This window comes from Pogona vitticeps, chromosome 2 (genome assembly GCF_051106095.1).
Source record: "Pogona vitticeps strain Pit_001003342236 chromosome 2, PviZW2.1, whole genome shotgun sequence".
NCBI lineage: Eukaryota > Metazoa > Chordata > Lepidosauria > Squamata > Agamidae > Pogona > Pogona vitticeps.
In genome coordinates, this window is record NC_135784.1 from 32218937 (window position 1) to 32245761 (window position 26825).

Consider the following 26825-nt stretch of genomic DNA (forward strand, 5'->3'; position numbering starts at 1 on the left):
TGCGCCCTGTGTCCGGTTGTTTTGCTTTTCATTTCCCTACCCATTGCATTCCCTTTCTTTTCTCTTTGTTAATGGTTTGGTTCCATTGCATTAGAGCACCTAGGTGACCAAAGAGGTTAAAAAAGGAGTCAGCAGAGAGAGAGAAGGAAATTATAAATCACCCCCCTTTTTTACAGCTTGTTCAGGAAGCTCTGCTGTAACCATTCCTCATGCTAATCTGGACAAGGCTGATAGATTGCCAATTCTCCCCTTCTCTCTGATAAATTCTTTGTGACTGGCGAAAGCGAATTCACCTGGGGAAACCCAAGCTACTGAGTGCATCTTCATAGCAGTTCCATTTACATTTCTCTTGCTGTGTAGCTAAATCAATCAGAGGGTCAGTGTGGTGAAGCAAAAAAGGAAACACTTGTATTCTTAACTGACATCTCAAGAAATCTCTATTTCCCTACAACTAGGAATACTTAATTAAAGAAGGACATTTGAGCAGAGGAGCAGTAGATATGATCGGTGACCTTTTAAACGAAGATTCTGGATTCCACATTTCATTTCTTTACTCCGTCGTGGAATACATCACATTTTTCGACGAAAACAGGTAATGGGGAAGATACTCTCTGTCTTCATAATGAAGAAAACTTCATCCTCATTAGAGGCAAGGGTATTATGGATTATTCCCACAAGTTCGTTAGCACCTAAATTGAAAAGTCAGGCCCAGACCTGATCCTGCCGTTAGCTACACTGATACAGTGACTTCTAGCGGTGGAGACCTTGAGTGGCAAAATACAGCTGTACAAGAACGCATTGTCCTTTCATTGTGCCCATGAGTGTTGTTCAACGGGTTGACCTATTCACTGGTTTCATCTTCTCTTTCCCCCTCCCTATCCATGACCTCTTCAGTTTTGAAGAAATCACCGGTGGATTTGACCAGCTCCCCAACGGCTTCGCCCAGGAATTGTCTGGGATAATCCATTTAAACAGCAGAGTGGAGAAGATTATTCACTCAGACAAGAAGGTGAGGGTGTTTTTCCGCAAGCTGGAAAAAAACGCCCAGTCATGCTTGACTGCCGACTACGTCCTTGTCACAGCCACAGCGAGAGCCACACGACTCATCAGATTCCAGCCGCCTCTTTCCCACTCCAAGGTTCACGCCTTCCGCTCCTTCCATTACGCCAGCTCAACCAAAATCGCCTTGGCCTGCACAGACCGGTTTTGGGAGAAGGATGGCATTCGAGGGGGGAGGTCAATCACCGACCACCCATCCCGAATGATCTACTACCCTAACCATAACTTTACAAGTGGCCTGGGGGTCCTTCTGGTTTCTTACACCTGGCATGATGATGCAGATTTCTTTGTTCCCCTCAGCGAGGAAAAGTGTCTTGACGTGGTGATGGATGACTTGTCAGAAGTCCACAATATATCTAAAGATTATCTTAAATCGGTTTGTAACAGGCATGTGATCCAAAAATGGGCCCTCGATAAATTTTCCATGGGGGCTTTTGCTTCTCCCACCCCATACCAGTTCAGCCACTTTTTCAAGAGTTTGTTTCGGAACGAAGGGCGGGTCTACTTTGCCGGAGAACACACAGCTCACCCTCACGCTTGGATTGACAGTGCCATGAAATCTGCGATCCGAGCAGCAAGTGGCATTCATTTCAATCAACCTGTATTGTAAGCTTCAGGGAAACATGACTGTACTGTATGATGCAGTATTCTTTACCAAATTGGTGGGCTGCCTATTTGATTGGAAAGTAATCAAATGGCCTTCCTGCCATCATCTATGTTTAAGGTGAATATTCACCATTTAGTAAAAGGTCTTCTTACAGCTTTTGGCGTTATGTGCTTGAGGGTGGGGGAGCAAATAGAGTCCAACTCCACATCGCAGAAGTTTTCTGGTACTTGTGAAGCACAGAAGAAGATATTGTCCAGAACTAGCAAAAAGTGGAACACCTGATGATTTTTAAAAATTTTCTCTCTGTGGAGGAACATCAATGGAAGTGAATTTTGTAGAAGTTTCTTCAACTGTGGTAATTTAATAAAGTGGGTAATGTGACTAGGACAGTTGCTTACCCATTGCTGGGGCAGGAAATAAAAATACCTTATCACACACACCAAAATTCCACCAATGTACATAAAATTTTAGCTGCACATTTAGTAGTTGTAACTGTATTATAAACAAAGCACAATATATCTCAGTGTAGTAGCAAAGAAGGCTGTCTCTAGATGCTGACGGCTGAGAGGACCAACTTCCAGTCCGTTGTCTTTTCTCCTTTGATGCAGTTCTTTACTATTAAAAGATGTGAACTTTCCAGCCCTTCAAGAAGTGTGTTGTTTTGTATAAACAGCTTAAGGGTTTCCAGTTGTGTCAATACATGTTTATTGTTTAGATAGTCCAAGATTTAAATGGTGATATCCTGTGCCATCTTCTCCTCAGGGAAGATATCATTTAAAACAAAGCTAACTTTGAATACACCAAACTACAATCAAAACCAGTCTATCCACTTTACAAAACAAAGGCTTCCAGGAAGCACTAAAAGTAACGCCATAATTTCTGTTGATGGAATGTGGCTCAAGTTTATCAAGAGAGCCTCAATACTAATTCTATCCCAGCAATTGTCCAATATTTTTACCAGTTGGTTGTTGTTGTTACGTGCCATCACGTCACTAAAGCCTAACCTAAGGTTTCTTTTCCGTAGAAATTAGAAGAACAACTACATTAAATGGCAGATTTCCTCTCCAAGGCTTCTGGGGACACAATAAGTTTGTCCTACTAAAAATTTTTAAGCATAGACAAATATGGATATGTGTGTGGCCTGCCAAGGCCCAGGAGATGGCAAAAATAGCCTCCAGACCCTCAGAAATTCTACCAGTTCACCATGTTAGTCCTCTTGTCTGCTATCGTAACTCTCCTACCTAGAAGTAGTAGTAGTAGTAGTAGTAGTAGTAGTAGTAGTAGTAGTAGTAGTAGTAGTAGTAGTAGTAGTAGTAGTAGTAGTAGTAGTAGTAGTAGAGACTCTGTGGACCATTGAGTCCCGTCCCTATCAAGGAGGCATAGTGGGGAATTTAACTCTCAACTTGTCTCCATACCCAGAGACCTAAACCACTGACTTGTCCAGCAGTTCTCATAATATAGCGCTGTAGTAAACCACAAATGACAGATATTGACCCCACAGTATCCATGCGGATACATCTTACAATTTCCAGTGAGTTCTGATATAGGAGGTGAGCTTGGCTGCTGGAAAAGCAACTTTAAAAATACCTCTGTGTGGTGAAGTAACATGAAATGTTGCTAATCATCAGGGCTGATGTGAGTTGTAGTCCAACACAATCTGAAAGACACCAGGCTTCCAGATAGTGTTGGACTACAATACACCATCAGGGCATATTTCTGAGATATATTTTTCTCAGAAATGAAATGATACACTTGGGCTGAAAAATCTTAGTGTCCTATATGTGGACTGAGTTAGTGCTGGCCCTTTTGGTGCTATCTGGTGTGGTCTAAATAGGGCTGCTTGAAATCAGGGATGGGGAGGTGTGATGTGCCATTTCACACACTTTAGGAGCATATTAAGCTCAGTCTTCTGGTTCCTTCCATTGTCAATTGAACACTTCTCCTGCTCCTCTGCAGAGGGACAAGGCAAGTGAAATTATATTGTTGACTGTGCTAGACCATTGTTGATGCACTGAATCACTTAGATTAAATTAATTAATATACTCTGCTGTCTCTTCAGATCATAAGTAGGACTTAATTTATTTCCTTTGTTTAGTGCTGACCAAGAAACTGCCCGAACCATGGTTTTGATTGGCACTTCACAGAAATATTTGTAAAAATTATGTGCTTGCTAGTATGTCTTCATTGCAATATTTCCTGGTATGCAAAACCACGAATTGACATAGTTGCTGCTTACAAGTTTTTGTTCTACTTGAACTCTTTTGCCACTAGTTTCAGCCTGGCATCATGTGATCCAAGGATGTGCTACCAATATCACAGATACAAGGGAAGCAGAACAAATGCTCATATGGTCAGGTCCTCATTCGAAAATAGGGCTGCACACAGGGTTCAGACCTATCACAAATTCCAAACAGAAGCGTGTATGAGGACTGGATTGTAGTGAAATGGTCAGATTTGGTTCTGAGGAAAAGAGAAATGAATTTGCAAACTGATGTGTGGATGGGAGTGTTACATAACAGCACTGATGTTACCTGTCTGTCATGGGTTTGGAGGGAAAGTTCCATCCTATGGGGAGTGGAAGGCGGGACATCAGGAGGAGGGGCTGTACTGTATAAATATGTGATGCCTGTGTGGTGAAATGTAGATGCTGAGACAGACTGTGAGACACTGGGTTGGGACGAAGCAGCAGCTGGGGAAGAAGAAGCTGTTGTGGGAGTCTGGGTGTCTGACAGGGTACTACTGTGTGTCAGAGTACCAGCCTGAAAGGTTCAGGGGTCTGTTGGTTAGCCAGAACTGATGGGTTCAGGGTCTGTGCTTTAAGTTAAAGGTTCTAGGTGAACCAAACTGTATGCTTGTGTGTGTGAGAATAAGCCACGTTACTTTATTTTATTCACCTGATTGTTTTATTTACCCTGTTTGTATTTAAAATAAACCTTATTCTTTTATTGTTTAAAAATCCATCCCTGGTCTGTGTGACTTATTATAGGGAATGGTTGGTGGCAGCTTAGTAACTGTGTGATAGATCCCAGTAGGTCTGGGTTTGTCACATTGATTGGTGTCCAGCGGGTGGGATACGACTGGTCCAGTTGTCCAGCGGTCCAGCAAAGCCTTGGCAGGTGTGCCCAGAGCAAGGGGGGTCTAGTCAGGGACAGTCTGAGGCGCGTAGGTAATCTTCTAGGTGTACCTCACGGGGAGGTGCGCTAGTAGAAGAACGTGCCAACTGGGGAGACTTAGATCAAGGTGCTCTGAGGCAGCCTAGTTTTGGCGGGAAAACGCTGAGGCAAAACTGCGTAGCAACAGCGAGCTAGCTTGCCAGCTGAGAGGCCCAGCAGAGGGGGGTAGGCTCTGACTCGATACTGTTGCAAATTTAGTGCTGAAGAACAGCAGCAATCTCTGGGGAGAGCTGGTTCTGAGGCAAGAAGGAAAAAAAAAAAAAGTGGTCGTTTTATTCTGAGGCTTGACTTTTTAAAGCAGCCTGTTCTGAGGGGGGGGTATGCCCTTGACTCGAAGCCAAGTAGCAGACATGAGTGAAGTGAAAGACCCCCAGATTGACCAAGGTTCTGAGGATGAATTTGGCTCAGTGCAAGGTGACAGCACAGGAGAGCAAGACCCAGAACTCAGAAAAATACTCATAGCCCAACAGCATGAACTGAGGGTGAGGGAAATGGAGGAAAGGGAAAGAGAGAAACAGCGGCAATTTGAATTAGAGAGAGAGAGAGAAAGAATGGAAATGGAGAGGGAGAGAGAGAGAATTGCTCTGGAAAAAGAAAGAATGGCGTTTGAATTAAGAAAACTGGAAATGATGAACCAGAACAATAATAATAATAGGGATTCTGAGGGGGGCCAACTGTCTAAGGCTGACCTGAAGAAATTCCCTGTGTACCACAAGGGAGATTGTCCCGAGGTGTTCTTTTCCTTAGTGGAAAGAGCGTTTGTGGACTTCTCAGTGAGGGAAACTGAGAAGATGACCATCATGCGGTCTTTAATCAGTGGTAGCCTGGCTGAGGTTTATGCCGAGATGCCTGAGGAACGGATGAAAGATTTCGCAGAGTTTAAAAAACTGGTGTTTGCAAGACATGGGATAAATGCAGAGCAGCTGAGACAAAGGTTCAGGTCCCTCACCAAGAAGCCAGAACAGACTTTTACCCAAGTGGGGGCCCAATTGGTGAGGCTGCTTGAGAAATGGCTGTCGCAGGAGGGAACAGAGACCTATGAACAGCTTAAAGACTTGATAGCCCTGGAACAGTTCTATTCAGTTCTGCATGGGGAATTGAAATTCCAGGTGAGGGAAAGGAAACCGAAATCTGTGGCAGCAGCCGCAGAAATCGCGGATTTTATCTCCCAAATAAGAAAGCCCTTGGGTGAGGGGAAATCTGTAGGTAAACCCAAAGAAACCTACAGCAAGTACTCTCAGGGACCAGGGAAAAGCCAGCAAGGGGGAGGGGCCCATGGTGAAGGGAAGCCCTCAGGCATGAAACCAAGCCCTCAGAATTTGGAGGGAAAACCGAAACAAGAGGAGAGAGAATCCAAATACACTAGAAAATGCTATTTCTGTCAGGGAAAGGGTCATCTGATCTCAGAGTGTGAGAAATTAAAGCAGCTAAAAGGAATGGTGCCTCAGAATTCTAGTGGGACCAAGCCAAAAGCTGTGTTCTGTGTCCAGAAAGAGCAAAGCTCATTGTCACAGAGGGAGCCTGTTGCCATGACTACTCAGTCTGGAACAGCTACCTCTGCTGATCAGGCTGAGGAAAATGGTCCTCTTGTGGAGGTAAAGCGCTGCTTGCTGGTAAAAACAGATTCTCAGTTGTTTGAGACAGCCGGGGTGGACGTAGGAATACTTGACCGTCAGTATAGGGGGCTGCGGGACACTTGTTCCCAGGTAACCCTGTGCCATCCAGATATTATTCCTAGGGAGTTTATAATCCCAAATGAGAGCATGAAGGTGGCAGGGATTGAGGGGCAGATAATCTCTCTGCCAGTAGCAGAGGTACCTGTCAACTTTCAAGGCTGGAGGGGAGATTGGCGGATAGCGATTTCATCGACTCTGCCAGCAGCTGTGCTCGTGGGAAATGACCTGGCTGAACATGTGAAACGGGTGCTAGTGATTACACGCTCACAAGCCACCACAGGGACAGTTCAGGGGGGTAATGATGAGCCAGAGACGGAAGCAGGTGGGGGAAGTTCAGAAGCTGTGGTGGAAACCTTAACCACAGACAGCAGATTTGGACAGGAGCAAAAGGCAGACGCCACTCTCCAAAAGTGTTTTGAACAGGTGACTGACGCCCAGCTAACACCTGAAACCCCAGTGAGATTTCTGGAGAAAAAGGGGATTTTATATAGAGAGACCTTGAGGAACATCTCAAAAGGGGGAGATGGGATCAGAAGTCAACTGGTGGTACCTGAAAAGTATCGCCCCATGATCTTACAAAGGGGTCACTCTGACATGTTTGCTGCACACTTAGGGGTGAAGGGGCCCCTGGATTTGATCAAACAAAATTGGGAGCAGATCACCCAGGATGACCCACAAGACGTTGTGACTTACATAGACACCTTGATGAATGACCTAAGGAGAAATCTAGAGCTGGCAGCAGAAAACCTGCAAGCGCAGAAGGTCAAACAGAAAACATGGTATGACCGCAAAGCTAGAGAGAGGCACTTTGACCCAGGGGAGGAAGTGCTCTGGCTTAGGCCCTGCAGAGAGAATAAACTGCAGCTCAAATGGGCAGGACCATATAGGGTCATTTCCAAGATGTCAGACCTGAACTACCTAATAGAGCAGGAGGAGAACCAAGCAAGGAGGGTGGTTCATGTGAATGCCCTAAAACCCTACTACAGAGGGGAACAGAGGGTTTTATTCGCGATAAAAGCAGCTGAGAGTGAGGAAGCTGAATTACCCTTCTGGGAGGGTAGAGGGGAAGTAAAATACAACCCAGAGGAGGTCAATATCAGTCCTGCACTCACCCAAGACCGGCAGCAAGAACTAAACATGCTGCTTAGGAAATATCAACAGGTGTTTTCCAACAAGCCGGGGATAGTGAAGGGAGTGATGCATCGGATCCACACAGGGGATGCACCCCCGCAGGCAGTATCCCCATACCGAGTAACGGGACCCTATAGGGACAAGGTGCGGAAGGAGCTGGACGAAATGCTGAGGGAGAACATAATCGTCCCCTCTTCTAGTCCTTGGTCCTCTCCGATAGTCCTTGTGGACAAGCCTGATGGGAGCATTAGGTTTTGTGTTGATTACAGGAAATTAAACCGTGTAACCACTCCTGATGCCTACCCAATGCCCAGGCTAGACAACCTGATTGAAACCATAGGGGGTTGTCGGTTCATCTCATCATTGGACCTGGTAAAGGGATATTGGCAATTAAGAATTGATCCCAGGGATCAAGAAAAAACTGCCTTTTGCAGCCCTTTTGATCTCTATGAGTTTCGAGTCCGGAGCTTTGGTCTCAGAAATGCACCAGCCACATTCCAAAGGCTGATGGACCAGACCTTGGCAGGGCTCAGTGACTTTACAGTGGCCTACATTGACGACATAGGGATCTTCAGTAATACCTGGGAAGATCACCTGATACACCTGGAGGTAGTGCTGCAGAGGTTAAGTGCAGCAGGGCTAACAGTAAAGGCCAGCAAGTGTCAGCTGGGTAGCCCAGAAATAAAATACTTGGGTCACATGGTAGGGGGAGGAATGATAAAACCCCTGGAGGCCAAAATAGAAGCTGTTCGAGATTGGCCTAGACCCACCACCAAGAGAAAAGTCAAATCATTTCTTGGGTTGGTGGGCTACTACAGAAAGTTCATCCCGAGGTTTAGCGAGATTGCGGCTCCGCTGACCGATCTGACGAGGAAGAAGGCTGATGACCGCATCCCGTGGACCAGCGACTGTGAGGCGGCGTTCCAGAGGTTGAAGGAGGCGTTAATCAACTATCCTGTCCTGCGTGCTCCAGACTTCGACCGGGAGTTTATCATCTACACCGACGCGTCTAACAGCGGGGTAGGAGCAGTTCTGTGCCAAGAGGATGAGAATGGTGACCAGCATCCAGTGTCCTACCTGAGTAGGAAACTTCAAAAAGGTGAGAGACATTTGGCAACCGTGGAGAAGGAGTGTTTGGCCATAGTCTACGCGATCCAGAAGGCCAAGCCTTACATCTGGGGAAGACATTTTGTTCTGTGTACTGACCATTCACCATTGCAATGGTTAAAGACAATGAAAACCCACAATAGCAAACTTATGAGGTGGGCTTTGAACTTACAGGACTATGACTTTGAAGTGAAGGTGGTCAGAGGGTCAGTGAACTGTGTTGCTGACGCCTTATCAAGAAGACCTGAAGACTGAAGACGGCGAAAGAACATGGACTATATGTATATAATGAAAACAAAAAGTTAAAATGTACCTGGTTTTAAATTGGTTTGTATTAATAAAGGTAAATTGATGTACTGTATATGGTAAAATGTTTAAATGCATATTTGCTATGGTTAACTTGGAGTGTAAGTATATGTAAGTATTATATGGTATGTATAAATGTTGTTGTGTATTTTATGCAGGTTGTTTTTTTGGTGAAAAGCACTTTTAGCTTTCCCCCTACAAAACAACTTTTAAAGAGGGGAGGTGTTACATAACAGCACTGATGTTACCTGTCTGTCATGGGTTTGGAGGGAAAGTTCCATCCTATGGGGAGTGGAAGGCGGGACATCAGGAGGAGGGGCTGTACTGTATAAATATGTGATGCCTGTGTGGTGAAATGTAGATGCTGAGACAGACTGTGAGACACTGGGTTGGGACGAAGCAGCAGCTGGGGAAGAAGAAGCTGTTGTGGGAGTCTGGGTGTCTGACAGGGTACTACTGTGTGTCAGAGTACCAGCCTGAAAGGTTCAGGGGTCTGTTGGTTAGCCAGAACTGATGGGTTCAGGGTCTGTGCTTTAAGTTAAAGGTTCTAGGTGAACCAAACTGTATGCTTGTGTGTGTGAGAATAAGCCACGTTACTTTATTTTATTCACCTGATTGTTTTATTTACCCTGTTTGTATTTAAAATAAACCTTATTCTTTTATTGTTTAAAAATCCATCCCTGGTCTGTGTGACTTATTATAGGGAATGGTTGGTGGCAGCTTAGTAACTGTGTGATAGATCCCAGTAGGTCTGGGTTTGTCACAGGGAGTACATTTACAGATAATACAAGAAAGATTCTAGGATTGGGATAATCTGATGAACATTATTTTCCACTGACTACATGATGTATAAGTCCTTATCTATCAGTTTAGATTTCCCTGCCCCCTCGTGTAGGCATCCTTCAGTCTCGAGAGACTATGGTATCGTGCTCTGTATGGAGGTCTTGGAACAGTGTCTTGTGTGGCTGAGAAGGCCAATTCGAGAGTGACAATCCCTTCCACACTGGAGACAAATCCAATCTGTCCCCTGTCCAGCTCCCTGGTTTTGCTTGTTTCGGGACTGCCTCTTTGCCTCAGTCTGCTGTACAAGTGTCTCTTCAAATTGGGAGAGGCCATGATGCACCGCCTGCCTCCAGGCTGAAAGCTCAGACGTTAAGGTTTCCCATCTGTTGAGGTCCATTCCTAAGGCCTTCAGATCCCGCTTGCAGATGTCCTTGTAACGCAGCTGTGGTCTCCCTCGGGGGCGGCTTCCCTTCACTAATTCTCCATACAGGAGATCTTTTGGAATCCGACCATCAGCCATTCTCACAACGTGCCCAAGCCAACGTAGGCGGCACTGTTTCAATATTGTATACATGCTGAAAATTCCAGCTCGTTCTAGGACTACTCTATTTGGAACTTTGTCCTGCCAGGTGATACCAAGAATGAGTCGGAGACAACGCATACGGAAGGTGTTCAGCTTCCTCTCCTGCCGTGCACAAAGGGTCCAGGACTCACTGCAGTATAGGAGTGTGCTCAGGACACAGGCTCTATAGACCTGTATTTTGGTGTATGCCGTCAACTTCTTATTAAGCCATACTCTCTTTGTGAGTCTAGAGAACATGGTAGCTGCTTTCCCAATGCGTTTATCCAGCTCGACATCTAGGGAGAGAGTGTCAGAGATTGTTGAGCCAAGGTACACAAATTCATGAACAACCTCCAGTTCTTGCATGGAGATAGTAATAGAGGGAGGTGAGTCCACGCCCTGGCACATGACTTGTGTTTTCTTCAGGCTGAAGAAAACATAGGCTGCTCCCTCCAGCAGTAATTTTTTCCTCCAATGCTAGGCAACTAAAGTGGGAGCGGGGAGGAGAGAGGAATCTGCAGAAAGAGGAGAGGAAGTTGTTGTTTCCAGCTTGTTAAGCCAGCTGTGCTCTAATTGTGCCTCCTGCCAATATGGAAGGTCAGAGTAGAGCAGAGCTACCTTAAGGAGCTGCAAATAAGGCTTCTGAGTGCCAATTTCAACTTCTCTCTACGGACTACTGTGTGGTGGGCTGAAGTGAATTAACAGAAGGAAAAGTGAACTTCTTAAGCACAACTTCGCAGCAGATGAATTTGCAGTTTTCCTGCTGTGTAGTTGCTCCCTGTGTTTAGAGCACACATCTAATTGAGTAAGACATAAATAGGTTGATTCCTTAAGTAAGATGTAAATTTTAAATGAGCCAAGTACACAAACTCCTCATGCTAGGTGTGAGACATTTAACAGCTCCCTTTCTTAGGGTTTATCATGTTGCTAAGTCCCATGCACATCAACACAAAAACATAAAAGCCACAGACTTTTTCATTTTCCAGTGCCAGTCAATAATAAGAAACTTAGTGATTATATTTGATCCAGGATAAAATCAAATATGCACAAAATCGAACTGGGATACATTCCAAAGACACAAAATGGACTTCTAATCAAATTTAGAAGGGGGTGTATACAGCTTGGTCGAATACAACTTGGGGCTCCATATCTTAAAAGAAGTTCCACAAAAAATCATTTTTAAAATACTCGATGTCTCTTTGTTGATTTATTTAAGGATAAAAAAAGTTGCCAGATTGAAGGATTGGATGATTAAAATGAGATCGAAGGATCAGATTACAGTGGGGTCTCTACTTAAGAACTTAATCCGTATTGGAAGGTGGTTCTCAAGTGGAAAAGTTCTTATGTAGAATCTGCATTTCCCATAGGAATGCATTGAAAACCATTTAATCCGTATCTGCTCTTTTCCGTCCATAGAAACTAATGGGAAGCTGCTATTCCGCCTTCTACCACTAGAGGGGGATTTTTTCTTTTTTTTTCCCCTTAGGTCAGGGAACAGTGTTAAAAGCACTTCTGACGAAGCTAATTTTGAAGCAATGGACTGAAAACCAATTAATCCGTTCTGGCTGTTTTTTTGTTATGTAGAGGTGCGTTCGTACATTGAAGCATTAGTTCCCATAGGAACTAATGCAAAGCTGGTTAATACGTACTCTACCACTGGGGGAGAACTTTTTTTTAACCTAAGATGACCTAAGGTTAAAAAAAGAGCAGGAAAGTTTTTTTTTCCTGTTCTTATCTGGATTTTTGTTCTCAAGTAGAAGCAAAATTTAGCAAATGGAGCTGTTCTTAAGTGGAATTGTTCTTAAGTAGGGACGTTCTTAAGTAGAGACCCCACTGTATAATTAAACTTCAAAATAATAAATTATCATGGTACAATTATATCCAATTAGACAGATGGACTAATGAATGGTTGAGGACTAATGGCAAATGTAGAGACTGAACTAAGTATGAACAATTTCTATTGTCACATGAAGATATGCAGAAGGATGCTTTGAGGAAAGGAGTAGTAAGTAGAATTTATAACCTAATTTTGGATCAGAAGGAAAATGAGATTGAAATAGAAGGTTTGAAATCAATTTGGGAATATGATTTGAAGACAAAAATTAGAACAGAGGGTTGAATAAAAATTTGGAGGATGAGAGTTTTAAGATTAATGTCAGTAAGAATGAAGGAGAATTTTTAAAAAAATTAGTTTAAGTTGGTACATGGCTCTGTTGAAATTGAACGTAATAAATTCAGAGTATTCTAAGGCCTGTTGGAAATGTGATGAAGAAATTAGCACGTATTATCATATGCGGTGAGAGTGTAAATTGATTCAGAAATTTTGAAAATAGATTTTTAAGGAAATATGTGATATATTTGGAAAAGATATTAAATTTAACTCTAAAATTGCCTTGCAGTCAATTTTTGATAAGACAGAACTTGATTATTGCTCAAAAGAATTGATTTCTAATTTTATGACAAGTGCTAGAATATTAATAGCTAGATTCTGGAAAGATAAAAATGATATTAATTTAGAAGATTGGTATAATAAAGTATGGGACATACTGACTACTGAATTTAAGATGAAAAGAGGGGAAATAAGTTTAAATGTTTTCTATGCTATTTGGGATTGAGTTATTGAATTTGTACTAGTGAAAGGAAATGGGAAAGCCTTTAAGCAAAAACTAATAAAATTTTGGAAAGGAGGTTCATAGTAAAAAAATTGCTCCAAAGGGCCCCGTGCATATGGGGGTGCACTGTGTTTTAGATTGTTAATACATATTTTGTATTGTTGTACTATATTTGTTTTGGGGAAAGAAAAAAAGAACCCAGGGCACCTCATTCACAACTGTAAAACAATTTTTAAAAATGTATTCGCGAAGGCTTTCATGGCTGGGATCTAATGGTTGTTGTGGGTTTTTCGGGCTCTTTGGCCGTGTTCTGAAGGTTGTTCTTCCTAATGTTTCACCAGTCTCTGTGGCCGGCAGAGAAAGTTATTCTTTCTCCTAAAAAATAAAAAAACTAAATAAAATACTTGATGTCATCATCAGTGTCACATAATCCATGTGAATCTGTTGAATCTCTGTCTCTCAACAGATCTATCAGGTTTCTTCACATGTGGTGTTATTTGGACATTGAGGCAAACTTTGGCTTTTCATGGGTGCCGCATCAGTTTCTCTAAAATTAATTTCTTGGTGCTGCTTTTGAATGTTATTGTAGTATTTTCATCCAAATCTTAATTTTGAGAGTTGATTGATATGGATATCCTCCACAGAGACCTCACTGTGGTCTACAGGTTGTAGCAGGTTTGTAAGGCTCAGAGTATAGCCCCAGACACTCTGTGTCTGTCACAGAACTTGGGAAAGATTTTTCATTGGAGTACAGAATCCGACCATGTAGGCTATGCTGGCTGAAAAACCAATCCAGATATTGCGATTCAAAACTTTTCCAAACTCTGGTTTGTTGTCCAAAGATGCACGTAGCTAGGTAGGGAGAGGGCTGTCATCAGGAAGATGGCCACCGGAGGATGAATAGACCAATTCAACAAGAAGGGATTGCTTCAGTATTTCAAGGAATTCAGGTGTCTACATTTTGCTATACATGGCTGGATAGCTCAGTATTTTAGGTTGGGGGTTCGATTCCCCACTGTGCCTTCTATGAGTAAAGCCAGCCTGTGTGTCTTTGGGAAAGCTGCAGAATGTCCCCAGAAAAAGTGAATGGTATACCATACTCAGAAGTGTATGGAAAACCCTAAAAAGGGTCACCTTAAGGCAGAATTAACTAGCAGGTACATTATTATTATCTTTTCTTATGGCATTTAACAGTATATTGTTAGCTATATTTTTATTTAAATGATAGAAACCACATGTGAACAACGTGCAGCCCTCAAGCTATTCTGAACGTCATCTTCACAGCTTTGCTTGGTCCCAACCTAACTTTCCCTCCTGCCCATGACTATTGTTCTGGCAGTAATGGGATGATAGTCTTGATACAGGTTGCTGAGAATGGGGACTGGAGAGAGTTTAATCTCCCCCCTGCTTCAGAATTGATGTAGATGCCATGACTGTTTCTTCAACCCAACATTAGGAAACTGGTCGATAAGGAGGTTTGATTCAGAAGACAGGTATTGAAAGGAACAATTGCCTCTCGCGATGGCATTTGATTATCAAAAGAGAGAAAGGTGGAGATACATCTAGTTTAATAGGTTTCATGATTTACGTCCTGAGTCTAATCGATACCAATCAGTCAGCAAATACCAGCACTGTATGACCAGGGCAGCAGAACAAGTTATTTGGGGAAAGACAAGCTTCTTCCATCATAATAGAGCAGAGTTCATCATCTGTTGGCCCCTTCCGGTTCTTACCAAAGATCTTGTTTCCCAATTCATTGACCAAAGGTAAGATGTTCCTTTATCTCATTGTCAGCCTTCCTCCTACGACACCTTGAGTCCTGCCACCTTGATGTTCCAGTTTTGAAAACATATTTTATTAGCAGAAAAACGGTTGCCCAATCTTTGTGTTGTGTCATATATCCTGGCAGTGTGACACTCTATACTACAGTTACATATGTGCAATGGACCTGCACAGTGGTTCAGGTGACCTTTCCCAGGTAGGTGCGTTGGGACACTGCCCTTTGAAACGATGACCACTGAAAAAGTTTCAGTTGAGAAAGCCATTGCTCCCCAGTCCTGAATCACCATTGGCTGACTGGCAGCCACACTTTAGCTATAAAATAAGAGAACTCTGTAATGTTCCTACATTGAAGATCAAAACATGGGCCAGTTTTGTAAGTGGTTTATTATATTCGCATAAATAATGCTATGAGCCTGATCTTCTCCTTTATGATATGAAACAATGGTTGTGATCTTTCTCATTACAGTATTTTATTTTATTTCTCCCATAAGGGACTCATTTAATTTGTTCTACACTTAATAATTGTACTTGATTATGATGATGAGTACCAGCAGCATCCACTGCTATTCCTAGATTAGTATTTTAGAAATGGATTAAACTGGCATTGGGGATTGTTGAATTGTCTTTACTATCCAGGTTTACAAGAAGATTCAGGACAAACCTATAACAGGGAAGCTGAAATGTAAATAATGTCCATTCCTAGGCCAGATAATGGGATCTGTTTGATTCCTCTTTGAAAATGAGATTGTGAAGTTTCTTTCTGCCATTGTCTTTTTATATGTGGCAATACAGACCTACTCCCCAATTCAAAACCCAATACAGATCTACGCTGCAATTCGAAACACTGGTCTGTCTAGATATCAGCATTCTTCAGCCCTGTGCCTCATCGTGGTGCCAGTCTGGATTGCCCCTAAGGTAGGGTTGCCAGATGTCAGGCAAAAGGAGGACATATCCTCCTTTTTAGCCTAATGTCCTCCGTCAGGCAGGCAAAGATAAAATGTCAGGCTTTTATATATTTTATGTTATAATTTTGGATGGGAGGGGGAGAGGTGGAAGGACCCCCTTCCCCCTGGCTTTCCCCTCCCCCACCTGCCTGCCCACTCCCGGTATTTTGAAAAAAAGCCTCCATTGAATTTATTTTTATTTTTTAACATGGCTGTTTCTTGGTGGGTTCACTAAAAAACATTTATTGGAAGCTATTGTAATAAAATTGTATTGATTGTGGGTTTAATCTGGAATGATTCAAATGAAACATTCAATATGTCCTCCTTTGTCCTCCTTTTTGTTTTTCTATGTCCTCCTTTTAGTACCCGTGTATCTGGCAACCCTACCCTAAGGCCATATATTCAATTGATGTGGGGAATAAAGATTCCACTAGAGTGAACAGGAACTTCTATTCCTATGCAGCTATGAGGCACTCTCTGACACAGTCAGGAGCCCCCTGCTCTTCACTCCAGCGTTGTGATCCATTTTGAAGGGCTCTGTTGCTAATTAAGGGAAACAGAAACATTTTATTCCAGGGCAAACAACATGACGGATGTCATGTATAATTTGACCCTTAATTCTCATAGTTCTCTTCTTTTGTCCCAGTCTTGGTCCTTTTTGGTTTTGAGATCTCTATCAATTAGCATTTGTTTTCGATTTACTTTCCCTTTTACATTATCCTTGTTAAATCCTGGCTGTTGTTTTTCTTCCAGCTTTTTATACCTTCTTACTTCTTGCGACAGTCTTGATCTATAAACCTCTTCATGCTGCTGAAGAAGAGGAATGGATGAAGTGTTTTGAAGATACTGATTATGAAGAACTGTTAAACATTTCCAGAAATGGACTGGCCAAAACTGCAAAGCCAAAGATAGTTGTGATTGTTGGTGCAGGAATAAGTGGACTCACTGCTGCCAAATTACTGAAAGATGCTGGACATCAGGTAGTTATACTAATGGGAGGTCAAATTACAAATTACAAGTTACATTGTGGGATTTTTAGCATAACCTTGCTAGCGTGTGAAATGAGTGCAATTGTACAGCAGCTGGAGCAGTCTTTGGCACTGTCCTACTTTGGGATTGGGATGCAGAGTGATCTTTTCTAATCCTCTGGCCACTGCTGAGTTTTCCAAACTTGCTGGCATATTGAATGTAGTACCTTACCAGCATCATCTTTTAAGACTTTAAATAATTCAACTTGAATGCTATAACCTCCACTGGCCTTGTTATTAGCCATGCTTTCTAAGGCCCACTTGATTTCGCTCTCCAGGATGTCTGGCTCAAGGTCAGCAGCCACACTATCTGAGTTTTCTGGGGTATCCAAATATTTCTGGTATAATTCCTCTGTGTATTCTTGCCACCTCTTCTTGATGTCTTCTGCTTCCGTGAGGTCCCTGCCTTTTTTGTCCTTTATCATGTCCATCTTTCCACAAAATGTTCCTCTAATATCTCCAATTTTCCTGAACAGATCTCTAGTTTTTCCCTTTCTATTCTTTTCCTCTATTTCTTTGCACTGTTCCTTTAAGAAGGCCCTCTTGTTTCTCCTTGCTATTCATTGGAAGTCTGCATTCCATTTTCTGTAACTTTCCCTACCTTCCTTGCATTTTGTTTCCCTACAAGAGTGGCCTTGTAGACCAGATAGTGGGGTATAAATAAATAAATAAATAAATAAATAAATAAATAAATTCTCCTCTTTATTACTTGTAAGGCCTTGTTGGACAGCCACTTTGCTTTCTTGCATTTACTTTTCTTTGGGATGGTTTTTGTTGCTGCCTCCTCTACAATGTTACGAGCCTCCATCCATAGTTCTTCAGGCACTCTGTCCACCAAATTCAGTTCCTTAATTCTGTTCTTCACTTCCACTGTGTATTCAGAAGGGATTTGGTTTAGATTAGACCTGCATAGCCCAGTGGTTTTTCCTATTTTCTTCAGTTTAAGCTTGAGTTTTGCTATAAGAAACTGATGATCAGAGCCACAATCAGCTCCAGGTCTTGTTTTTGCTGACTATATAGAGCTTCTCCATCTTTGGCTGCAGAGATCATAATCAATCTGATTTCGGTATTGCTCATCTGGTGATGTCCATGTGTAGAGTCACCTCTTGTGTTGTTGGAAAAGAGTGCTTGTGATGACCAGCTTGTTCTCTTGACAAAACTCTATTAGCCTTTGCCCTGCTTCATTTTGAACACCAAGGCCAAACTTAACTGTTGTTCCTTTTATCTCCCAACTCCCTACTTTAGCATTCCAATCCCCTATAATGAGAAGAACATCTTTCTTTGGTGTCAGTTCTAGAAGTCTTGTTAAGTCTTCATAGAATTGGTCAATTTCACCCTCTTCAGCATCGGTGGTTGGCGCATAAACTTGGACTACTGTGATGTTGAAAGGTCTGCCTTGGATTCGTATTGAAGTCATTCTATCATTTTTGAGATTCTATCCCATTACAACTTTTTCCATTCATTAGCTCTGGAGCTACTTGTACTTGTCCTCCACTCTTCCTCAGTAGCATGTTGGATGCCTTCCAACCTGAGGGTCCCATCTTTCAGCATCATATCTTTTAGCCTTTTGTTTCTGTCCATGGAGTTTTCTTGGCAAAGATACTGGAGTGGCTTGCCAATTCCTGCTCCAGGTGGATCGCGTTTAGTCAGAACTCTGCACTATGACCTGTCCGTCTTGGGTGTGCATGCACAGCATAGCCTTTTAGCTTCTCTGAATAACTCAAGCCCCTTCACCATAACAAGGCAGCCATCTGTGAAGGGGGATGTACAGTAGATTGTTTAAATGGCCCCCCTCTAACTTTATATTAAAACTGTTGTCCCAACCACATGAGGGAAAACTCCGTTGACATCATTGTCTTGAGGGAAAAACATTGACAACCACTTCTACACCAGTCATGATATTTAGAGATCAAGACCGCCATGCGTAGCAATGTTTTATCATAATGCTTTTCTTCCTAGGTTCACATTCTGGAAGCCAGTGACCGTGTGGGGGGTCGGATAAAGACCTATCGCGAGAAGGACTGGTACGTGGACTTGGGACCTATGCGTCTGCCCAAGGCACACAGGTACAAAGCAAGGCATGACCCCAGTCATGCTAAAAAAAACCCTTTCCTTTGCCCTGAACATAAGGATGAGACAAGAAGGTGGGAGCACAAAGGGAGGGAACATGCTCTTAACCATGCAGCGCTGGAGATGACTTCAGAAGTTCCATAATTCATTTTGTACATTTCATTCAATTTGTGTCTATTTCTTTGTATTTAGTTAATTTAGGCCATTTCTAGATAACTTTTCAAAATATTTATCTCTGGTTGTTTTGGACTCTCATCTCACTACTCGAGGACCCCAGGCTGTGTTCCTCTTTGGCTGGAAGGTTAGGAGAATATATGGTTCTGTACTACAAGCCTGTACTGCAACAAAATGGAAAGGAAATAGGGAAGGGAATGGAAGGGAGATAGGGAAAGTTACAGAAAATGGAATGCAGACTTCCAAAGAATAGCAAGGAGAGTCAAGAGGGCCTTCTTAAATGAACAATGCAATAAAATAGAGGAAAATAATAGAAATGGAAAAAACCAGAGATCTGTTCAAGAAAATTGACCAAATTGCTAACATGTGCTCGAAGGACAGATCCTGAAGCTGAGGCTCCAATACTTTGGCCATGACATGAGAAGCGAAGACTCCCTGGAAAAGACCTTGATGTTGGGAAAGTGTGAAGGCAAGAGGAGAAGGGGACGACAGAGGACAAGATGGATGGACAGTGTCATCGAAGCCACCAACATGAATTTGATAAAACTCCGGGAGGCAGTGGAAGACAGAAGGGCCTGGCATGCTCTGGTCCATGGGGTCACAAAGAATCGGACATGACTTAATGACTAAACAGAAACAACAACAAACTGCAAACTTAAGGTCCAAAGACCATAGAATCATAAAATCTTAGAAGAATTGTGTCGGAACTGGCCTATAAAACCATCGAGCCCAACCCCCCTGCTCAATGCAGGAATCGAAATCAAAGCAGATGTGACAGAGGGTTGTCCCATTTTCTCTTGAATGCCTCCAGCGTTGGAGCTCTCTGACTTAAACTGCCCTTTAAGAATATATAGACCAAGAACAGGCACATCAGGAATTCTAGGAACTATTTGCTTGCCCTTTGACCTTCTGAGGCCCATGTTGCCTCCGTTCTGGTTTCTAATAAATGGGTTTGGGATCTAAAACAAAAACCAAGGCTATGCTGCCAACCCCCAATCCCCCCCCCCACACACATAGAACTTGGTTAGATGGCTAAGGGCTTGGCTAGACCAGTGGTCCCAAACCTTGGGCCTCCAGGTTTTTTTGGACTACAACTCCCAGAAACATTCACCACCACTTCTGCTGGTCAGGATTTCTGGGAATTGAAGTCCAAGAACATCTGGAGGCCCAAGGTTGGAGACCACTGGGCTAGACAACTAATTTGGAGCAGTCTGAATTGTTCTAAATAGGATCTTTTAATTGACTTTTCTAATGAAGTGAAATTTATAGCACAACGCCTTCATTCAGCAGGATGGTTTCCTTATCAGCTGTTTTTCTGCTCCAATAGCAGAGGCAATACTTTTTTTACCTTGGTCTCATGACTAATGAGATCTACAGGTGTAGCAGACAAGGCTAGAGAGCATTTGGAGAAAGGCCCCGATGGAAATCAATTTTAAAACTGTGAGGATCATGTCTAAACTTTACCTAGCTAGGGTAAAGGTTGCTAGAAGAGCATTCTTCGCTGGCCAGATAAGCGAAGCTCACAACCAGCAGGTGGAGCCTTTCCATATAGTACGTGATCTATCCGGAGTTGGCCACAGTGATAGGCCTCCCTCTAGTATTTCCTCTGACCAATTTGCAGCATTCTAAAATCTAAAGTGAAGGCCAACCGCCAGGACGTTGATCCCTTTTTACAGACAGTAGATTGAGCTGAAATGTTCAGCGCATCGTCTTGCCTGGCGAGGATAACTTGCTTTCAGTGAGGTGACGTCCAATGAGGTGCTTATGTGCTGTCTTGCCACCACATCTTCTTTAGACCCTTGTCCAGCCTGGCTCATCGAAGCAGCCAAGCTGGTAAAAACAGAATGGGCCACTGCAACAATGAATGGGTCTGTCCAGGAGGGCATGGTTACCCCGGCCCTCAAGGAGACACTCATTAGGTCCATTAGAAAGAAAACTAATTTGGCAGCGGACAAAACTGGGAATTATAGGCCTACTGCCAATGTTTCTTTCTTGAAATAAAGTGGTTGAGAGGGTGGTGGCCGATCAGCTCCAGGCCCTCCTGGAACTGATGCCTGAGATCCGTTCCAGTTAGGCTTCAGGCCGCAGCATGGTATGGAACCAGCATTGGTCACCCTGCAGGATGACCTCCTGAGGGAGGCCGACAGGGGCAATATTTCATTGTTGGTCCTCCTCAATATCTCAGTGGTCTTTGATACCGTTGACCATGGCTCCATTCCTTCTTGGGGGACCGTCCCCAGAGAGTGCAGCTTGGCAAAATGACTTCCACGCCGTGGATCCTCAATTGTGGGGTTCTGCAGGGGTTAATCATCTCACCAATGCTATTTAATATCTATATGAGGCAGCTGGGTGAGGTAATCTGGAGTTGTGGGGCCGGGTGCCATCAGTATGCTGATGACAGCCAGCTCTACCTCTCCTTCTTTCCTACTGCAGTGGACGCTGTTACGACCCTTGAACGCTTCTTGGGGACCCTTCTGAAGTGGATGAGGGCAAATGGACTGAGGTTGAATCCGGACAAGATGGAAATCTTGTGCGTGGGTGCCCCTGGCATCAGTGGGTTGGGAACTCCCTCTCCTTTGGGGGAGTGACACTTCCCATGAAGAGTGAGGTTCCCAGCTTGGGCCATCTGCCTGGGCCCGGATCTCACCATGGAAACCTAGGTGGCATCTGTGGTCCGGGCATCCCATTTCCATCTTCGGAGGATTGCCCAGCTGCATCCCTATCTAGACATGGAGTCACTCCCCACCCTGATTCATGCCCTCGTAATCTCAAGAATAGGCTATCCTTGAAGCTGATGCAGAGACTTTAACTGGTCCAGAATTCGGCGGCCAGATTAATAGCTGGGATGAAGACATTCCACTACTCTGACCTCCCTTCCTTGACTACCAGTCCATTCCTGCATTGACTTCAAGGTTATGATGATGATAACATTCAAAGCCCTATCACAATGCCTGCTCCCAGCCAGATCTGTCTGTAATACTCTATCTTCACAGGCAAGGCGGCTGAGGGCCTTGACCCTGAAGGAGGCTAGGGGAGTAATAACAAGAAACCAGGCCTTCTCGGTGGTTGCCCCCCGCCTATAGAACAACCTGCCTATTGAGATCCTCCTGACACTCTCACTGGATGGGTTCAAAAGATCATTGAAGATCTGGCTCTTCCACCAGGCTTTCCCGGAGCATTAAGATTTCGGCCTCCCTTTTACCGTCCTTTTTGCCATCCTCTTGGGATTCCAGACTCGGGATCTGTCAAAGAAAAAAAAAATCATTCTTCTGGCAGGGAAAACCATTGAATGAGACCAGGGAATCTGGTGTTGGCTTTGCGGTTAGAAATACTCTGGAGATAGGAACTGGGAAAGAAACAATCATTGCTGTTGAGACCCATGTTTTATTAATAAAATATGCTTGGAGTTTTATTGCTGTTATGTGCTACCTACCATTCTCAGCAGCAGAATTATTGGCAGCTTTGCAGAATGCTGTCAAATACAAAAGTCCTACCTGGGTATTGCAGCCATGTTTTTTTTTATTTTTTAAATGCCTCCTTTCACTCCTTTGCTGTTCCATTCCCCACCTGCAGAATTGTTCGTGTGTATCTTGAGAAATACAACCTCACATTGAATCCATTTGTTCAGAGGGATAAGAATGCCTGGTATTTGATTAGAAACAGACGGGAAAGGGTGGCTGCTGTGAATGAAAATTCAGACCTCTTCGGATACAAACTGGATCCAAACGAGAAGGGCAAGTCTCCTGGCGAACTCTTCACAGGAACATTGGATAAGGTATATCCTTTGTTTGCAGGAGGGGAGGAGGAACACAAGCAGGTGTAAATTTTGTCAAATACAAAACAATCGAATCTTTCTGAAACTTTTCCTTTGTGAAGAGAAGTATACATCTCCACGTGTGATTGCATGGAGAAATAGATTGCAATTTGGGCTGATTGTGGAGTGGTCAGTGCGATCTGTTTTCCTGCAGGGAAATACACTCCAGCCTGACCCCAGTCCATTCTCAAGCCTTTTTGGTCCATCTGTAAGGCTTCGGCTTTTGGGAGCCAGGGTAGAGTGATTAACTGGCAGCTGGAAGGATTGCTTTAAAGGAAATGACTTCAGCTACATTCCAGTCCAATCAGGTGCACACATTCGCAGCCATCTGATTGCACCCTTGTTGTCACTCCGCATATTAAGGGCCAGAACAGATTCTTGGTTTTTCAGCTTTGTAACATGTTAAGTACAGTAGGACCCCATATCAGCAAGATCAATATCCATGGTTTCTGAAAATATTTAAAATAATAGAAAATAACTAGAAGTACACATTTTCACGATGTATTTATGAGAACTAGGCACTAGAGGGAACCAGAGACCATTCTATTTATTCTTGTTGTTGAACAATACTACATAATGTCTCTGTCTCCTTCCAATGGCCAGTTCTGATCATTTTTTTCTGGATTTTTAAAGTTTTTATTTTACCATGCTATGTATACCATTTGCTCTTATCTGTGGTTTTCAGCATTTGCAGGGGGAGGCTTAGAAGCAATGCCACGTGGATATAGGGATCCTGCTGCATGTTTGCAGCGGCTACGTTTGCAAAGTCAATATGAAAACAGAGTCCACTATTTTCTTCCATTGACTGACTGCTAAACGGAAAGATAATATGCATTGATTGATTGATTGATTGATTGATTGATTGATTGATTGATTGATTGATTATTTAAAATAATCTGCGACCTTTCCTCCCTAAAAAGGACACAAGGTGGCTTACACAATTAAAAGACAATAATTAAAACTAAAAACAGTTATATAAATATTAAAAATGAATCAAATACATATCACACTAACAAAAGGCAAACAAAATCAACACCAACAACAGATTCACAAGGCACAACAACCTATTTAAAAAAACACACACATTAGTTCACTATGGAAAAGCCTATCTAAAGAGAAAAGGTCTTTGTCTGCTTACGGAAGGAGAGCAAAGATGGGGCCAGCCTGGCCTCCTGTGGGAGAGAGTCTGGGTGCAGTGACAGGTAAGGCCCTCACGATTAAGGAGAAAGCTGTTTCAGGATAAGCACAGATAGTCTATCACTTCAACCAGCTCTGCTTCTGGTTGTGAAGGCACCTCTTTGTTCTCCTCTACATGCCCCTCTGTGGCACATAGATAATGTTATTTTTCACACCATCCAGACAAATCCTAAATAGAGATGGGCACAAACTGCCAGTTCAGCCATTTCTGTCAGTTCGGTGAACGGCCAAACGGGTGTTCTGCAGTTCAGCGCCCCACCTCCTCCAGTGGGGACCTACTCAGAGGCAGCACACGGAGGAGGCGGGGCAGGGAAGCCGGCACGCTGCCTCCAAGTGAGCATCCGCCAGAGGAGGTGGGGCGCTGAACCGCAGAGCACCGCATGAACCGCCAGACCAGTGGTTCAGACCCATTCTCTAGTCTTAAACTAGCACCAATGGTGGCAAAGAATGGCAAAAACTCTGGCTTTTTACAGTTTTTGAAGCGAACTCCTTTAGATGTTTCCTTTGATTGGGGGAGGGTGTGACCAGATGGATAGATTTTTCCTCAGTAATGCACTCTTCCTGTATTACGTACTGTATTTGTGCTCATCCAGCACCAACTGACCCCAATCAACATGAAGAGGAGAGGGGGGGAAGTGCTATTTTGAGCAACCCTTCCCTTTAACTCTCAGAATTGCCCAGTCAGCATTCCCAACATGAGCTTTCCTGCTATTGGTACGAGGGTTCAGGTGGTACAGAAGTGATTCTGTGGTGGTATAGCAGCATCACACCCAATACTTAGGGTAACTGTTGCCAATGTTGCATATATTTGACTAGAAATGAGAAATTCACTGGAACAGCTGTCTAGTAGTAATAAATCCTTTTCCTGCAAATACAGTATGGCATAGGTGCCTGGTGTTGTTTTTCTTAAACTTGACAAATGAGTAAACGTGGTAAAGGTAAAAAGACTATGTACATTTTACTTTGCTTATTATCTGCCTATATAATGGATCGTTTTGTATAATTTAATCTCATCTCTTTTTTAATTATTTAGATAACACAAAACTGCACAATTCTGAAGGACAAATACGATTCGTATTCCATGAAGGTAAGACTAGAGAGCATTTCTCTCTCTCTCTCTCTCTCTCTCTCTCTCTCTCTCTCTGTGTGTGTGTGTGTGTGTGTGTGTGTGTGTGTAATTCTAATTTTCGTCACTGCCATTCTCCATACTGGTATTTTCCCCCAATGCAGAGCTTTGAAAAGTTACTTTACTGGAGTACAACTCCCATAATCCCCCAGCCAGAATGCCCATTGGCCATGCTAATGGTGGGATTTGGGATGCTGTAAACAACTGTTTTTTAAAGGTAACTACTGTTTCAGGCTCTGTCCTCAACTATCCTGCAGAGGTCGTTCCACACAAAGGGCTTATTTTCTACATGGACAACCTATAAGGTTTAGGAGGAGTCGGAGAGGGCATTGACATTTCACCTGGATGAGGCCAATTCCATTTGGGATTCTAAGACTTATTTAACCATCTCGATTGTTGATTTGCTAACCCGGTGTTCTTGGACTGCAACTCCCAGAAAGCCTGGGCAGCACAATTTGTGGTAAAGGCTTCTGGGAATTGCAGTCCAAGAACACCTGGGTGATCCAAGCTTGGGAACCACTGGTTTGCAAGAAAGATGATTGTGGAGATTTCCCAGCTGACTGAACAATTTCAAACCTGCTCGTGAAATCAAGCTCTTTCTATTCCCTTCTGGCTCTTTGGCTGCCCCACAAAGTTGAGGGACTAGAGGTGACTGGGCTGCTCATTTTGGAGAGCGGGAAGAATTGCTTGCGTGAGCAATGTCACATGGGAGGAATGAACATGCCTAAGATCAACTTTATGAAAAGATGTAGAAGGACCATTAAGGATCCAAATGGAAAATTCTGTACAGGTTTTGTCCAAAGTATATTGTATCTTGGGCTTTCTGTTTCCTTTAAAGAATATTGCAGGTGGAGCTGGAAGAAAATCTAGGAAACTTCATAACTATTTCATGATTGTCCAGGTCATTAAGTGAGATAGCTTCCTTGGACTTTGTAAAAAAAAAAAAAAAACTAGTAGCCATGACATAGTGGATTCAGCTTCTCTTTTTTTTTTAGTGATGGGAGTATTCCCTGAGCTGTCCTTTACTCAGAGCACATTTGCTGGTCATATGTGTCAGGGGAGGGTGTAGGAAGGTGGATGTTTTCTGTCATGGCCCCAAAGGTAACATCTTTCAATGTTCCAGAAGCTCCCCAGCATTCTATAGCAGATTTGGGGTCCTCGGCTGAATCAAAAGGATCTTGTGGTGCCCGTAAGAGTGCCTGATGTCTTTGAGGGAAAGCTTTGGTGGACTGAAAACTACTGCCTCAGAAGCAATCAGTACAGCAAGGGTGCAGGAAGTGAACCCCCCACTGTGGATTTTGCCGCCTCTGACCGCACCAGACTCCATCTCCCTCAAAAAAGGGTTTTCTCTGGCCAAAAAAGGGAGAATAGCCACTCCAGGAAGCTTCCAGAATATCCATTTTCGTTTTAAAATAACAGGGTTTCCCACTTAGACACACCAAGTATAAATATTCTGATAATTAGTAGGACATTTGATCAATTGTGATCTGTTCTTTTGCAGTGGAACATTTGTGGGAAGTGAGGGATCAATTTGAGGATTAACGAGGTAAAGTTGAAAAGGAAGTGATTGTGCTTCTTGTCCCACCTTTCCCCACCATGTCCCATTTTCTCCCAATTAGGAATACTTAATTAAAGAAGGAAATCTGAGCCGAGGAGCCGTGGATATGATCGGGG

The 26825-nt window shown here is 43.2% G+C and overlaps 2 protein-coding genes and 1 pseudogene across 3 annotated transcripts in view; all 3 read left to right on the top strand.

Annotated features, from left to right (window-relative positions):
• The window catches only part of LOC110088018 (L-amino-acid oxidase), a 37271-nt gene that overhangs the window by 6407 nt on the left and 4039 nt on the right, over positions 1-26825 (top strand). The window contains exon 6 of the mRNA XM_078388751.1: positions 456-592. Coding sequence (XP_078244877.1) covers positions 456-592 — 137 coding nt within the window. The remainder of the gene's footprint in view (positions 1-455; positions 593-26825) is intronic.
• On the top strand, positions 602-2308 carry LOC144587594 (L-amino-acid oxidase pseudogene; annotated as a pseudogene). Its single transcript, XR_013542749.1, has one exon. The product of XR_013542749.1 is annotated as an L-amino-acid oxidase pseudogene (transcript).
• On the top strand, positions 16531-26673 carry LOC144586941 (L-amino-acid oxidase-like). Its single transcript, XM_078386114.1, has 5 exons — positions 16531-16722; positions 18730-18836; positions 22588-22789; positions 25059-25112; positions 26653-26673. The coding sequence occupies exons 1-5, from the start codon at positions 16570-16572 to the stop codon at positions 26671-26673; spliced, it is 537 nt and encodes a 178-aa protein (XP_078242240.1). The 5' UTR covers positions 16531-16569.

Bases quoted from the DNA above. Each gene is read 5' to 3' on its own strand.
- LOC144586941 (XM_078386114.1), top strand. From the start codon at position 16,570: ATGAAGTGTTTTGAAGATACTGATTATGAAGAACTGTTAAACATTTCC. The intron at 22,790-25,058 runs GTATATCCTTTG...TTAATTATTTAG, and splicing joins TCACAGGAACATTGGATAAG to ATAACACAAAACTGCACAAT. The intron at 25,113-26,652 runs GTAAGACTAGAG...GTTCTTTTGCAG, and splicing joins ACGATTCGTATTCCATGAAG to TGGAACATTTGTGGGAAGTG.